Source organism: Nesoenas mayeri (assembly GCF_963082525.1).
Source record: "Nesoenas mayeri genome assembly, chromosome: 1".
In the NCBI taxonomy this organism is placed as follows: Eukaryota; Metazoa; Chordata; class Aves; order Columbiformes; family Columbidae; genus Nesoenas; species Nesoenas mayeri.
Genome location: NC_137541.1, coordinates 194,895,203 through 194,912,808, shown reverse-complemented (window position 1 = coordinate 194,912,808; position 17,606 = coordinate 194,895,203). Strand labels below are relative to the sequence as shown.

The window sequence follows — 17,606 nt, the reverse complement described above, 5'->3', positions numbered from 1 at the left end:
TTCCTGTCCCATTTCTGAGTAGTTTGGAGCATTAAACTGTCCCATAGTCTCACCTGTCCTGGCCTTATGAATATAGAAGAGCAGTTTACAGAACAGAGCTTGGGGTCTGTAATGCTGTTGCCTCTTAACTGTGAGATTAAAAAAAAAAAAATAAGATGATGAGGGAAGAAGAATAGCCTTAGATTAACTGAAAAGGAGTGCTACTATTTGTTTACTCTTTCGAGTCAAGCAATAAGTAGACTGAGAACCAGACTCTTAAATCTGGCCCTCTGCTGTATTTCACCAAAGCAGGGGTTCCAACAGCACAACTTTCTTACCTTGGATTGAGGAATCTTCTAAAAAGGTAATATACTGCTATTTGATGAATTTTCATTGACAGTTGATTTTAAAATACACCCTTTAAACCACACATGACAGAATACTGAATCAATTGCTTCTTAAAAGTAGAAGTGGGAAAAAAATACAAAAAGCTCTGATGTAGTAACACCCACTGAAAAATAAATTTATGTCAGGAATACTATAAACAATATATACACACAAGCTTCAAGGGGTTTCTCTTCTTGTTTACAGGAATGTACATCATTTTTGCCAATATGCGAACACTTCCATCAGTTTTGACATTACCTACAACTTGGTGTCCATGATAATATTACCATCCTTGTCCTTTATTCTTACTCTCCCTGAGACATACTTTGTTTCCTGCTGTCCATTCACATACACAGTCTTGACAGTACCATCTGGATACTCCCGTCTCTTGAACTGTGAGGTGTGCAGTTCTCTCTGGCCATTATTGAACTCTATAGTTTTGCTTCCATCTCTGCAGTAAATAAATGTATGTAAGTACTTATAAAAAACACAACATTGCAATAACTGTGTATAGGCTTAAGCTTAACCTCAGAATGAACATTAAATGTGCAAGCCTGAATGAAGGAAGAACTTAAAAAAAACCACCACTATTTGTGAAAAGCCTGTTTTGTTAAATATCAGCCCAGCTGGCTGGTACTGAAAAACTTGTTTCTGCAAAACTGATATAACTTCTTTATACTTGAGAGCCTCTATTGCACTTTCTCTGCACAAAATCTATTGCTGCAACAGTCCAAGAAAAGTTTAAAATGTCATGTTTCAGCACTATCAATTTGGATGTCAGACCTGCTTACCACACCAGCTATGTTCTCATATGTTCTCTAGAATTATACACAAATCAAAAATCTCTCAGGTTAGCCTAGGAGAAAATACACAGGTAATCAGTCTTTGTCTCCTCCCAGCTACCAAAAGACAAAAAAAACCAAAAAAAACAAACCACATTTCAAGCAGTAAATACAGGTTCATAGTACAATATATTCAAATGTAAACTTATAGAAATAGATCTGTCACCATATACTGCCTTTGGCAGTAAGCCCTAACTGCTACCTTCCCATCAACAGGCCAGGGTACCTGAAAAGGTAAAGCTTACCGCTGGATACGAACAATAGTACCATCTGGAAAGATACTTTCTTCTTGCCCATCCGTAAATAAGTTTTTAATAGTTTGATCAGGGAATGTAATTTCTTTCTTCCCGTCAGGATAATGCTTTTCTGAAATTGAGACGATATGCTTATTACATACATGCAGGTATTTATATGGGCAGCAATTTTAAGGGTTGGTTGGGTTGGATTATTTCTTTACCTATTTGCCCGTTTGAAAATTGCAAGACCTCTAAGCCATCAGAGTAGGTAGTATGTGTAGTCTTAGCATCGGCATAATAATAAATCTGCAGAAAACAATTCAGATTTAACCTAACTAGTGAGAAATTGTGTGTCTCTGTGTGTATACATGTGTATGGAAATAAGTATTTGTAGAAAAGTGCAGACCGTGTAGGATACATACCACTGTTTGATCGGGCATAACCTGCTTCACATCCCCATTGAAGAAGGTTATAGTTATGGTCTTCCCATCAGAACCCACTTTTTTCCACGTCCCATTGGGGAAAAATATGAGGTGACAGCCATTTTTCAAAACCTTTTCAACCTAATGAATACATTAGAGAGTGGTTCAGTATTGAGCCATTACACGTTCTCATTCGACTTCCAGAACAGCTGTTTTGCGGAATTTCAGAGTGCCAAGCTCTCATGTTACCTTTCCATCAGGATAAGCAGTTTCTCTCTCTACCTCTTCACTGTCTATAAATGCAGGTCCAGATGGTAGTGACGTGTTAGCTTCATTAGGAGAGGTGTCCTGAAATGACAGCAATAACTAAGCATAAACTCAAATCAAGCTTTGTGTTTTTACTTTTTTTTTTTTCCCCTTTTTTCCTAGACTGATAGGTATTTTAGGAAACAAGGAGCATCAGGGGAGGAAGACAAGTGGAGGAAGACATGAACACAGTCTGGGGTTTATGCAGCTCCTAGTATAACTTGGGTGGTAAGGCAGACTGAGACTTGGCCATAACTGTCTGTGGTCAGCTGCAGTCTGGACTGAAGTGGAATTCAGCATGGAATTCAGTGTTGTGCTGTAGCATAGTGTTCAGGTGCCTTCAGGCATCCATTTCAAGGTATGAAACAACTGATGAAGTTTCATGAAACCTGAATGCTACCTACAGCAATTAATGTAAGAATTAATTCAACTGTTCACAGGATTCTTGCATGGTTTCCCTACATGGAACATAATAAACTTCCATCTTTTTCCCCTCCCTCAAAAGGTAATATTTTGCAAAATTCAAGGGAGCATGAGATTATGATTTTATTTTCTTTCCTCAGCCAAAGAATATTGCAACTACTAGACACAGGTAAAACATTCTGCACTGACTACCTACGTAGCCATTTTCTGGTATGACAAGAAAATTGCGGTTGAAGAGCATAGCAGTTGAGTCCACAGCTTCACCAGTCACTCTCCAGGTGTTCATTTACATACAAGTAACTATTGTTTTATTTTGAGTTTCCCCTCTTAAAAATTAAAGCAAGATACAGAACTTACTCCCGTAAAAGTGCTAGAAGAATCTTCTAGTGCTGTCATTGTCTCAGAGTTGCTTCTGTCACTAGCAGGTGCTGATGCAGATGTTCTAGAAAGCTTTCCTACTCAAATACATGTAACAAAGTTAATTTGGACAGTAAAATTAAAGTACAGTTTAAGTGTTAACATAGGAGGTCAAGTTGTACAGGACACCTACATTTACATGCAGCAGAAACGCAAAGTCTATTTATGAAAAGAATCAGCATAAACCAGCTAGGGTGTGTCATTGTTTCATGTGTCGGCAAGAAGCTGCAGCTGAAGAATCACTGCAACAGGACTAATATTTGCACTTTCCTATTTCATTTCTGTAGAGATTTACAAAGGAGTTTCCTGCCCACCCCCAGGATCTAGACAATATTATTGCTTCTGCCTTACAATGAATAAAGGAAGACTAATGTAGCCTTTTAACAGGAACTGGCAGACTTTTCCCATGTCTCTTCCTGCACACCAGAAAGATTACCAAAATAAACCAGCAAGAGCTTCTGTTCTGGAAGATATTCCTCCAACAAGTAACCTAATGGTTAGTTGAGCTACCAGAGGTGTCAAAAAAGTACCTTCCCATAACTTTCTGTATGTGATTATTCCACAGGAAAGGGTATGGCTGCCAACAGCATTTGCTCTTAGCTGTGAACAAGGACAGCACTACAGCACTGCCCATACGATAACAGATCCTGATCACAGAGGGTTCTGAAGAGACACAGCAGTTCCAATGCTATCAATATGGCCATCTACTCAACATCCACAGCTTGGAGAACATCAACGATTCATGCCATTTTGGATTATAGAATGCAGTTTCTGGTAAGCCCCAAAGCACCAAACATGACCAAAAGACCTGAGTGGTCTCATCACAGCGCTCTCCAGAATCTTGCCCATATGCTCAAGTCCATACAGCTATTCTCTTCCTACTTTTGACTATCACACTTGGTGATGCATTCTTTTTAATAAAAGGAAAAGTCCACATTAAATTGCTTTTAAAGCATTCTCTGATTAGACAAACATTTATACCTTTTGCCTGTGAGTAACTTTTGCCATTTATCTTGCTGTACTTCTGTACTGGAAGAAGCAGAGATGCAGTTTGACTTTTCAGGCCTCTATTTGGTAGACACTAGAAGAAAGGAATTATTCATGGTTTACCTGATGTTTACTCATAACTGTTCATTCAGCAGCAACAAAAGTTATACACCATGTGCCATGAAATTTGCTGGAAGCTTTCTTCACAAACTACATTTTTGATATTTAACCAACAGAAGGCCTTGTGTGATGCAGCCCAACCTGTACTTTGGAATTCTTTCCCTATCTGCTGCCTTGCTACCAACAACTGCAGAATGTTAATTTGGTACAAGCAATCCAGAATAACAGTTACCATTTCAAAACTAAATATAACTGCTTTAGACAATGGTGAACTGCCTGATTTGTCTGGTTGATCCTTAAGGTGTAGAGGTTCACAGGTTAGATCCAATCTATGATCTTATAATTGCTTCTTTTTGAATTTCTAAAATGAGCTCCTCAACAGAACGGATGCTGCACATTTGGAGAGAAAGGGACATGAACAAAATTCTGTGTCTGCCACAGGTCCCAAGGTCAGTCCAGTAAAACTAAACATCTAGGTTGTAGCTGCTTGGTTCCAAATTTATGATCCAAAATTCAGGCTATTCACACAGATGAATTTAAACCAGCAATAACTTACAGATTCTGCTCTTTTTAGAGTGCCAGAATTTTCTATTTTCCTCTTGCTTCCAGCAGCTTCTACTTTCTTCCAGGCTTCTAGACGAAACCTCTCCATAATCTTGACTTCTTCTTTTAGCTCCATATTCTCATTCACTAAAACTTCTATTTGATCTTTCAGGCGTCGATGGGTGGTTGACCATTTTGCCTCTTTTCGTTTTAAATCTTCCTGTAACTCTGCAATCTGCTGTTTTAAAGCCTTAGAAAAATGCATGTTTATCAACTAAGGAGCTTTCATATTTTAATATATTAAAATATTTTGATGTTCTACTAGAAATACAAGCACAAAAAAACCCCACAAGAATGGCAAAAAAATAAGATCAGCTTAATCAGGCAAAAAGTGAAAGGAAATTAGTTTTCTTCCCTGAAAGAGATATTATTTACTTTACCAACATTATAAGCTTAGCTTAAATCACAGGAAGTGTCTCTGTTGCCCTTTTGGCATCCTTTATACTTCACAGATCGGCCAGTACAAATACACTTGAGACAGTGTCGGAGACAGAAAGTGGGGGTTGGACTAGGTGACCTTTGAAGGTCCTTTCCAACCCAAACCATTCTATGATTCCACAAAACATGGCCACCCTTGAGACAACCCTTCAAAATCTCAGTACAGGCAAACAGGGAGGACTCAGCCACATAGAACACATGTGAACGTGCCAAGCCACGTAAGCAAATGTTACTTCACTCTGTTGACCTTCCATAAGGAAAATTTGTAGAAAAGGAAGAGGGAAATTCATGTGTGTTGTTTAATATGACTTGTCTATACATCTCATGAACCATGCATCCTGACAATGAAGGAACAAACAGATCTCATTTCTTACATCTGACCTACAAGTAATAAGAAAATGTAACTTTGAAAATTATAGATTACTACACTTACTATACAACAGTTATAGACAGAATAAAACTCAAGTACAGTTCTAGTCTGCACTTCGATCCACTACCATGAATAAAGACTTACAACTTAACTACAGTAATTTTGTATCAAAGTTGAAGATCATTCTACCAGAGTCAGGAGTAGTTTTTAAGTATGGAAACATGACAAAAACATTTTCTCAGAGGTTTTGCCTTAAAACCATCAAACAACATTGTGAAGACTGTAGTTCCTTCCTCAGGCCATTTCTACTAACAGTTTGCATATTGAAATGACTTGCAAGCTTTCAATTAAGTTAGAATTTTGTTCTCAACTGCCTTTAAATGAATTTAAGTGTTTCTGTATGGACTAGAAGAGTAACACATTTTCATACCTGAATTTCATCACGTTCCTTTTTATCTGGAATTGCTTTAGCTTCGGTGGTATATTTTTCAAAAACTTTACGCTCCTTTTGCAGTTTTTTCATTTCCTTTTTTTTATATTCTTCTATTGCAGCCAGTTCTTGGGCTTTCTGCTGTTGAAACTCTGCCATTTCTTTCCTATAATTACAAAACAAAGTTGTTGTTTTAGCCCAAAACTACTTCAAATCTGGATTTTAAGGAAGCAAATGAAGACTCTGAATTTTGTGGTCATTGATTCCAACCCAGCACCTGTTACCCTCAGGAAGACTTATCTATAAAATGGTATTACTTATTTAAGGAGTAAGAATTGTCACATGGCTGGCTTGAAGTCCAACAATTAATGGTTTGATGTAGAACACTGTTCCCCCAAAAGTACCAGGGAAAAGAACCTGCTAACAGCAGGGGGTCACAAATTAAACATTAGCCAACAACATGATGCCGTTTCCAAACAAAACAAGTGACTTTGGTAGGGTATGCCATATTGAAGTCACTAGATATGATTATTCTGCTCAGTATGTCACTTGTAAATCCCCCAGTTCAAATTAAAATATTCTCCAATCCAAAGGAAAAGCATCAATCATGTTAGCATGAATATCAGTTTTCCAAGACCAGTTTAGGACTGAGTTATCACTCAGAACAAAATTCACCTAAATAAAGCCTTCAAAGATATTAATCTAGCAGGGGTTCTTAGTGTTACAATTTGTGTGTGAGTCATAATTACAGCTAAATATACATAGAGAAACAACCAGTTTCTTGACCTATGTCTCCACTGTAACTGAACACATCAATTATTTACCTGCGCTGTTGGTAATTGGACATTATGATAGCCTGAATATACTGTGTAAGTGAATGCACCAAAATGTTTCAATTAAAAATTACCTGATATTTGCCAAGGCATGCTCTCTTTCTTCTCGGAGTTTAGTAAGAGTTGTGTTTTCAGTTCTGAATCTCTCTATTTCATTTTCCAATTCAGTGAGTCTCTCCCTCAGTACCTGGGATGGAACTGTATTTCCTGTCAAAGAACAGCCAGATGCAAGTTATCTAATCTGCATCCATAAGACTGAAGAAAGCAATTACCACACATCAGTTAAAAAAACCAAAAAGTATTTTAGAGATAGTAGTCGTATTGCAAAAAAAAACCCCACAACCCTACTATTCAAATAACACAGAAGTGACATTTTAAAGCACTCTGCACTATTTACTCAAATACTGAGTATGTCTATCATCTCTGTAGAACTAAATATATATTAGGAATTGGAATGTGAAGGGCTAGAGAAATTAAGCTAAAGAAATTAAATGAAGGTATAAAGGCCAAGCATAAAGCAGGAAAGTTTATGGTTGAAGGCTTTTCAAGTTTTATTCACAACAAAGTCTGTTCACACCCATCACCGCTGTGAAATCTATTGCAGAGGCCAATAATGGGATTTGTGGACTTTTTTGCCATCCCAGTTTCCTGTTCAGTCACTACGTAACTCTCCCAGGGTTTTAAGAATCCACTTTTGAGTAAGCAAGAGAAGAGCCTAAATATTGATGTTGCAGTGTAGGTAGTTGCCTCATCCACTCTTAAATGCTCTGAGATTCAGTAAAAAAAAAAAACCCTACCTCTCTTCCTGCAAACAATATCTAGCAGGCATCTTTAGATAACCCTACAAAATCAATTCTCCATGAAACAATAAGCAGAACTAGCAGCTTTCATATGCACTTCTCAAAAACCTAAACAAAATCCTAAACATTCATTGGAGCAGAGTTTGAAACCAAGATCTCACCACCTTACAGAGAAGAGATTTAAATGCTAGGCTGGGCCACCACACTTTCACTGAACAAGTGCATTTTTAATGATCTCACATAAATGCAACAGCTTCAAGAGGAGCTTTTAGGGGCACTCCTTCCCCAGACTATAACCATATAGTCAAAATCAACTTGGACAAAGTAGAAAAATGAAACCATGTTTCCCATAATCCACATGAACTCTCTAGATACTGTACTACTGTCAGAAAACCTGGACAGGGCTGTCGCCTCCTTGTATTTTATAAGAGGAACGAGTGCAGAGCATTACCGTGCTGGGGTGTAAATGCACACTGTCACTGGAATGGGAGACACCACTTTGCTTTCAACCCGCCTTTGACACTTCCCTTGATTTGGAAACAGTGATCAAGAAGCTTCAGACAAAGGTAATTCAATAGCTGGTCTGACAGAAAACTAGCCTCTGGGGGGGAAAAAAGTTTTCACTGATTGTACTCATTCTGCAAGTTGCATAATGGTTACATTTGACATCAGACATGCAACCAGGAGAGGAGATGAAAGGTGAGAACACGGCCATTGCCTGCAGCAGAAGTCTGCACTCAACAGTCTTCGGTGTAATGTCAGGTTGCAGCTTAAGCACTAGAAGGGAATACTTGTAACATACGTCTTCTTCAACATTTCCTACCACTTGCTGTTCTCTTACCTCCTGGCTCCTGTTCCACATTTAATTTGATTTCACTCCCTGAATGACAGCCTGCCTTCTGTTTCGGTTTCAGTGAAGGAAACAGTTTCATCATCAGGTTTGATACAGGAGGTCTATTTGAATCACTGTCCACTGCAGATTCTTTGGACATTTCATCTCCCCTCTTTGCAGCAACTTTTCTCTTAATTGCTTTATCTGGGATCGTTGTATCATTCTCACTGGAAAAATCCATCTGTAAAGGTATTTTAGTATATTTCTCAGGTAAATCGCTGTTACCATAATTTTCATCAAGATCACTCCACGTTCTTTCATCATCGAACTCGAACTTATTCCTACTTATACAAGACGTGCTTCTCTGATGGTCTGAAGCTTTTCTAGTCTTCTGCTTTGACAGTGCACTGCAATCTTTGTCTGACAAGCCAAGGTCAGCATCGCCATTTTTGTTTTCTTTGCTGATGTCTGTAACAGAACGTCCATATTCAAAACATTCTGGATCACTTTCTGCATGCCTCACAACGGGTGTCTTAGCATCTTCATCCTTTAATGTGGTCTCAAATTCACTCTCAGAATCTGTAGTAGTATCACCATTGCCCTCACTCTCATCTTCCTTTACAATCCATTGATTACTTTTTAAAACCGGAGCTGCTGTCATGGAAGAAGCTGAAAGTATGACACCGTCCTTCGTTCTGAAAGCTGTTCCTGAATTTGAGACTGTATGCATAATTGCTCTATCATTTATATTTCCCTGTGTCATACAATCTGCCTTTTTGTTTCTCTTGTTTATGAGTTCAACAGCCAGCACCTTTACTTGCTGCTGTTTTGCCTTGATAGGGGTAGAAGACATTCTACGGCCTTTCATAGTTTGCTGATCTTTATCTAAGATCCTTTGCACAAATGAGGAATTACTTGAGAAAGATATTTCATCTGCAGCTTGTTCTAGAAACAAAAATTCATCCAACTCTAGATTCTCTTTTTCTTTTTCCTTTTCCCAGTTTTCCAGCTTATTCTGAAATGAAACTTCAAAAGACAGTTCTGAGTCTTTTACAGGTTGACCTATAGGATATTTAGAATTAGAAAAGGCACTTGCCAGCTCATGAGACAACTGAGGCTTTTCTGTGCCAGGTACTTTGTTTCCAATTTTGCCAGAGTTAGGCTTAGTAAATTCTACTACGCTCTCTTTATTTTCTGTTTTGTTGTTAATATCTGATGGGAAAGAATCTCTCATCTGTCCATCATGGTTTTTCCCTGGTTGCATTCTCGTTTCTAATGGCAAGATATTTTTTCCGTTGTGATTCCTGAGTACCAGGGTCTTCTGAATAGGACAAAGTTTTGCTTTATTGGGATTGTTATATTTTTTACATGGTGCAGAAGGGTTCTCAGAAACCTGTTCTTTGCCAGGAGGCACAGTTTTTTTCTGTATTTGTGATCTGTCCACTTTAATAACATTTCTGTCATCTGAAGCCCTTGGTTGAAGTTTTGGGGTGTTTTCTCCAAGTTTTGTAATTTTAGATTTGGCATTAGTGAATCTTGTTAAGCCTTCTCCTCTTTTCAGGAAAGGTCGTTTAATCACTGGTTTTTGATTGGTTGATCCATTTGTCTCCTGAAAAGGGGTAAGGAAAAGTAAATTGCAAAACATTAGAAAGCCCCTTACACAGTTTAAAGATTTCTTCAAATAAACCCCATATATGAGTACAAATTTATATACGACATTTCTACTGAATTTCTAAAGACATTGTAAAAAAGTGAAATATTAGGGGCTTGTTTTATTACTTTTAAGAACGTGAATATTGTTTTCAGTATTAGCTTTTGATGCTAGAATCTTCCTTGTGCATTTTTAAAGCACCTATTGCATCTTGGCACAATATATAAAGAACAATTAATTTAAACAAACAAACAAACACAACACCAAAAAACCCCACAAACCTGTAACTTATGGTTTTGCTCCAGTCGCTGCTCTTCGAGTTTTATCTGTTCTTCCAGGAATTCTTCAAATGTCTGTTTCTTCTCCTGAATCACAGCTTTAATAGGTCTAGAGTAATTTTAAAAAAAAAAAAGTCTAACATTTCTATATAAAATAACTATGTTAAGAGTCACTGCTATTCAAATAGCTACGGTGTAGACACATAAAAGATAACGAATTATGAGCTACTTTGGTCATTAAGTGTCAAAGTTAATCTGAGAAATGCATTGTAATGCTAGCTGTTGATCTTCTGAGAAATAGTTTATCAAACCCCTGCTTTAGTTAGTATACATCTCTAAAAGTTACCATATGCAGGTTTTGCTGTTTCTTCTTTCAGTGCCTTTCTTCTGCCCAGACCACCAAACTTACACTCATATTTTGCTCATACTCCCAATCTCTACAGAACCACCTTCCTATTCAGTAATGCCACTGAGATTGTGTTCCTTATCTCTCCCTTTGACGCTTCAGCTCCTTCACATCCTGGCACCAGGTCTGGCTGGCATGGAGTGAGCTTTCTTCACAGCAGCCCATACGGTGCTCTGTTTTGGATTTGTGACTACTATGGTCTTGACAGGACACCAATGTTTGAGCTGTTACTGAACACTATTTTGATGCTCAAAGCTTTCTTTGCATTTTGATGCTGCTCCCCTGCCCTCAGCAAGTAGGCTGAGCATGAGCAAGTGGCTGAGAGGGGTGACACAGCCATAACAGCTGACTCAACTGACCAAAGGGATGTTCCATGCAATGTAACATCACGTTCAGCAGTAAAAACTGGGGGCGTGCTCTTCCAAAAGTAGCTGTTGCTCAGAGACCAAAGCAGGCATCGATCTGCTTGTGAGAAGTGGAGAGGGACAATCTTTATATCTTTGTTGTTTGTTTTTTCCCCTCTCTCCTCTAGTTATTAAAGTGTTTTTATCTCAACCCACAAATTTTCTTGAGTTGGCCCCTCTAATACCCTCTCCCATTCTGCTCTAGGGGACAGGGTGAGCAAGCAACTCAGTGGGTGCTTAGTTGCTGGCTGGGCTCAACCCACCGCAGCCTGGAACAAGCGTGTCTTGCTTTTGTGGTGAGCTAGCAGATAAGGCAGAACTTCAGAACAATGTCAGCCACTACTTCTGTTCTATCAGCTCCATAAACAAAGCTTTTACATGAGAAGGCTTCTGGCACAAGCACCTTTGTTGCTTCATAGCCATATACAGATATTTAAACAAACATAACTCCTGGAAATAAAGTCACAGCCTTACACTCCTTCAGATTACCACTTTTGCCACATAACAGTGGATAAGGGATTGTACTAAATCAAATTTGGAACAGTAATTATAACTACTCATATACTAAGCCTATACTAAAAGGTGCTTCTAAATTATCATTACCCCAGGCTGCGCACACCTCTTCAGCCAATACACAACTTCACATCTTTCACAGCATAAGCAATTTCAAGTTAGAGCCTCTCTTACTACAGGTCTCCACAGTACCGAGCAAAATGGCATCTTTGGTTGAGAAAGCTACACAAATTGAGAATATCAGACTCTTTAAATCGGGACTCAGAATTCAAACAAACATGCATTATCTACTTGATAAAAACAGCACAATAATGGTCTGAATTACCTTTCCTCTGTATTAGTCCACAAATGTTTTCCTCTGCTGGTATTTTCAGAGAGATCTGCACTTTCCACACGTAAAGGATCAATATGATGATCTTCACTCTCCATTAGTATTTCCATCTTTTGTTCTGGACACCATATGTTTTTTCCTGCAAAATTAATAGAATTTTTTTTCCTGCCTAACAACAAATCAGTTTTCAGCTCATACTTTAAGCAGCATTCAGGTCAGATTAAAACCAGAAGGGAGCTTCATCATAATGTAGTCTGAATTTCTACAAAAATAGTCCTCAGATTTCCCCAAGTTAATTCTTATTTGAATTCAAGCTTTTATTTTTTTAACGAACGTCCAATTTTGTATTAAACATTTTCCAGAGACCTTAAATATCTCTGATTATTCATCTTCTTTGCTATTGTGAATTTATAGCTTAAAAATAAAAGAATTGAACAAATTTGGATGTCTGCTGTACTGAAGGGCTCTCTTATCAAGCTTCTGTTTCCCATGTATATATATATGAATTAAGATCAATTTATCCTTTCACATCTGCTTAGACCAAGCCCTCTGATTAAAAGCTTTAAAGCTGGTATGAAGTGTGATGAAATGCTATCTCATACCTTTTCACCAAAACCAGATTTTCAGCAACCTTATTAATTTGCTAGATCAGAACTAAATCCACTAATGCAATCATGGCAGCACAGTAGTCATGCTGGTGCCAACGGTAAAACTGAGAAGAGGAGTAAAGATAAAGAACTCCAGCACATTGCTTCTGATGTACAAATAATTTTTAGTCATACAACAGGATCTCTTTCTCAACCCATCTGGACTCCTAATTCCAGTTCAGTTACTAATCCTCTGAATAGAGCTAGGCTGAAGACATTCAGTATCCCCCGAGAGATTGTTATTTTCTATTTGCCACATGAAAATGTGGGTACAGTTCAGCCCAAACAATTCAGCCATCCAATATCTGTCATTATTTGCTGTTTTCACAGTCTTTATCATACATAAACTCTAGCAGTAAAGATTATATTTCCTTTTCCTAAAACAGACAAGCATTTCATACAGACAGAAGAACTTGATTTTTTTCCTCATGCTGCTTCTAACAAAACTCACATGGACATCAACAGGAACACTCTGAGGTCTGGAAGCTGTCACTACACCAGCCAACAAATCAAGTAAACCAGCATTTGTATAAAATCCTCACAATGCTCAACATCTACAAGGGGAAAAAAACCCACCACACACCAAGTTATCTTTCTATAAATGACTAACCAGTAATATATTTGCCTCCCTCATTTTTTTAACCTCGTTTCTCACAGACTGACAGACTCCTGAAAGACTGTTCTTCAAAGATGAGGTGCATTCCTTGTTGTTTAACTTTTGTGAAGTCACTGTCTTGTGTATGTTGAGAAACAATCAGAGCATAAGCTCTGTCTCCAAAGTGATTCTGAGACCCAGATGATGGCAACTGGTGTTAAGTTGTTAAGCCCACTGAATGCCTAAGTCTTAGCTTTTGACTTTTAGCCATTAGAGTACAGAGACACATGGCTGTGTCATTGTATTTGTATTACAACACTACTTTTCCACAGGAGAAAAGAAATGGCACTGAAAGGCAAGACCAATTGCCCAGCCTCCATTCTTACGTTACTGATCAAGAATAAGTGATTAGGCAATCTGGATTTTGTTCTCCTAATGCTAAGCCCTAAATTCATTTTCTCAGGTAGACAGAGTGAAAGAAATATCTTCACTTAAGTCAGGTTGGACTGATACTGCCAACAAAAGAGAATACCAAAAGAGAATACCTCTGCTCAACTCCAAAAGCTTTTTCCACCCCAGCACTGCCCCCTCCACTTGTGCACAGCAAACAAGACTGGAAAACTGACACAGGTTACGAATGTTTGTTTTTTCAGTACAGATGAGCTCCTCAGTCTAGTCCAGTTCATCACATGATGCACAAGCACAAACCAATAGGCACCACTTAATTTGGATACAGTGACTGCTTAAAGCAACCAAAATTATTGACAAACAACTAATCAGAAAGGAAAGCAATTGTTTGTTTTACACTGTCTTTTATAATTAAAACATGTTCTTCAAAACAAGGGCTCCCATCATAGCACAAATTGATCAAGTTACCATTACAGTTGGCATTTTATAAAAACAAGACAGTGTTCCTTCTACAGCAACACTCAATGATCAGCCACTGAAGCAATACAGCATTCATCTTTGATTAATCAAGTAGTCTTAAGATCAAGAACACTGAAGACTCTTACAGATTTTAACTAGAAAATGAGATTAAATTCTTCAGTTTACTCAAAGTCTGGTTTCTTTCTCAACTTACCAAGAGCTGCTGTCTGACCAGGCACCTTGCTAAGTAGCTTCTGCCGCTCATCCATCAGCCTTTGAAGCCTCTCTATGTGCTGTTTCCTTAGCTGTTCCCATTTCTGTTGTTGCAATTCCTTCAGCTTCTCAAACAAAAAAATGTGTTAGAGGACAGGTTTACTTAGAATATACCACACAATTAGTATCATCAAGACAATGGGTATTTCTTGTTTTAAAGGTATTCTATTAGGTAAGTGTAATATGAAAGAATTAAGACTATGAAATGCTATACTAAACAAAATTGTTTGGCGTGTTTTTGGTTTTTGTGGTTTTTGGTTGTTTTTGGGGGGGAGGTTGTTGTGTTGGTTTTTGGTTTTGGTTTTTTGTTTTTTTTTTTTTTTAATCTGTCAATGCACATGTTATTTCCAGTTTGCCCAATTAGCAGTTCCACTAGTCTTTAATTGACCAATCTGGAAACAATAGGAATCAGAACACTCATTTCTACTGCATGAGAAAACATTCAAATTCTGCTCTTTTAACATTAACTTCTACTATGCAGTGGTTTTATTAAAATATTAAATACTTCATAATAATTAAACCTTTAGAAAAGGGTGTGTTGCATTTTTTTCTCTCAAAGATCTCACAGAGGACCAAGACGGGGGCAGAAAAAGAGCATTGGAGAACATTAAGACTCATTAAGTTGTCTGAAATAAAAAAGAATTACAAGACTGACTAAATTCAGCAATCCAGTCTTTGTTTTCTTGTGTAGCAGGAGTCCTTGGCCCTGCCTCAAGGGCCATATGAATGGCATTCTGTACCCTATCAAACCCTGGCAACAAGTGGTGGGCCTCCATGCCTATCCCTGTATCTCCAGCACATGCATATGTGCTAGTTCCAACTCCTTCGAAGGAGAGACATGAGGCCTGATGAAATCCTTCCACAGATCAACAGCTGGACCACACTTGTCATCCAACAGGTAAGAAAATTTCCCTTGAATTCTTCTTGTAGTCCCTTCAATTTTCAGAAAAAAGAGAAGTAAGGAACTATGCAAGTAGAAGCTGTGAGCCAGGTGATCTTTGGATCTTGATCACTAACTCTCATCTCCAACTTGATTTATTAAAAACATTATACTTGTACCTGTTCTGATAGTATCCTCAGAAAACCAAACTGGAAAAGATCTCATACATCCAAAACTACATTTGCCACTACAAGCATCAGATGTTTTTTTGTAATATATTAAATTGTCAATAACTTTCTAAGACAGAAAACTTAACAATTCTTCTTATGATACCATTAAACCAGCTAACATCTGTCATTTAGCCACTGTCTGACACTGCTGACAATACCAAAAAAGTGAATAAATGTATTCCTATAATGTAAAATAGAAGAAAAAACTTATATGGCATCAGATAAGTTGTAGAATTGTACTCTAGAGCCTCACACACACACACACACCCCACATTTGAGTGAACGGACATAGGGATTTGTACCGAAGTAGCTGCTAGCAGAGTGGACAAGGAGATGAGTTCTTAATCCTTAACAGCAAGATCTATTAAAGCACCCCTGAACACTTTCAGCTAACACGATATATACACTAGTAATCAGGAAGTGCTGTGACCAAACGTGTAGCCCATTACAGCAGATCAGCTGACATGCTTGTATTGGAAAAAAACAATAACATCACAGCATTGTAATTCCAAGCCTTTTTGTCCCAACTTCTTGGATACTTCATCATATTAAACATTAACATCTCCCTTCATCTAAACAGAAGCAGGTATATGGGTGTACATACCTGCTTTGAAAACTAGCAGAGAATGTTGCTATAGATACAACAACATACTACTTCACCATGTTGAGAATATCTGTGGTGAAGTATTACCACTGTAACAAACAGCACCCCATTTCCACAGCTTCAAGTGAAGAAACAATTGAACATTGTAAAACTGTGTGCACCTTTCCAGAAAAAGAGATCTTGAGAACAAGTGCACTGCCACTGAATGCAATTTCATTTTAAACTGAAACCTGTGCCAGCTGGAAACAAATTAAGTTAGACTCTTAATAAATGCACACCAACTTTAATGCACACATAACTGTGACTTAGGACTTGCTCTTTAAGCTTGCTGTGTTCTATACGTTGCAAAGAGTTTGCTTACTTCCAGGTATGACAAATCATATGTGGGAAACAAACAAACAAACAAACAAAACCCAACAAACAAACATCTTACTTCTTGTACATCAAGGAGATCTAGGACTTTTACCTGTTCAACCTTTTGTAGGAGTGGATTGCTGCGATCAGATTTATTCTGACCATCCACTTCACCATGGGCAAAGTCTGTTTTAGATGCTTCTACATTATATGTTGCTGGAAAAGACGTTTCAGTGGTATATTGCTGAAGTCTACAAGAGCTGCCAGACTTTTCTTCACACAAGGAATCATCACTTGCAGAACAGCTGTCTGAATGCTCCAACACTTCAGCAGGGAAAGCTGTGATGTTTTCAAGTCCAGATAACAAATTTTCTGTGTTGATTTTCAAACCAGTAAAACTAGGATCTAGTAAGACTCCAGCACGGGAACTATCAGACATCCAGTATGCAATGAAGTTTTGTTCAATATTCAGATCTTCAACAGTTGGCATCTTGCAAATTGTATTCCAATTTATTTGTTGATGTAGCATTAACATAACAATGTTATGTTATGTAGTGTTAGGACACTAAATCTTTCAAAGTTCCAGGTATTTGGTGTGGATGGCTACCTACTTTTAACACCTAGAAATTTAAGCAGATAAACAAAATAAGAAACATACAATAACAGACTCCCAGTAAAAGAAAGTTGCTCTCTTATAACCAACCTGGTGTATTTATAAAAAATAAGTCACAATCTGCTTTTCCCTAGGCAATAGAAACAGTTTTGACAACTAGTAACACACACTTCCTGTGCAAGAAGTCAACACAATCCAACTTTTAATCTTATTATTTATTTGAGTGCAGCTAATATTATCAAGCTGTGTATAATATCCTCTTCAGGAGTACAGAAAGGAATTAACGATATTTTTTAAAGTGTCTGCAAAAAAAGAAGAGAGGTGATTTGAGGAGTTGAAGGAGAGAATTCCCTCATAGGATCTTCATATTAATAAAAAGTTTCAAATATGTCCATCTAAATACAAACATTTTACTGCACATATTTCAATGCAGCACTTATAATTTTTGTGTCTTCCTTAGTTTCTCATGGAAACTCTAAAATCACGCTGGCTGTTAGCTTCTTCCTCCCAAGCAGCTGCCTCTTTTTGAAATCAT

General features: G+C 37.8%; 1 protein-coding gene across 1 annotated transcript; it reads right to left on the bottom strand.

Moving 5' to 3' along the window:
- On the bottom strand, window positions 1–16,948 carry CPAP (centrosome assembly and centriole elongation protein; the record flags this gene model as incomplete). Its single annotated transcript, XM_080344589.1, is given in 19 exon segments — window positions 1–817; window positions 1,454–1,574; window positions 1,666–1,750; window positions 1,867–2,007; window positions 2,116–2,214; window positions 2,953–3,053; window positions 3,994–4,093; window positions 4,676–4,912; window positions 5,961–6,126; window positions 6,868–7,000; window positions 8,435–10,034; window positions 10,358–10,463; window positions 12,003–12,147; window positions 13,299–13,317; window positions 13,320–13,380; window positions 13,382–13,467; window positions 13,471–13,541; window positions 14,332–14,455; window positions 16,571–16,948. Coding segments are annotated over 19 exon segments (3,966 nt in total). The 3' UTR covers window positions 1–624.
- Window positions 16,949–17,606: the final 658 nt, after the last annotated feature.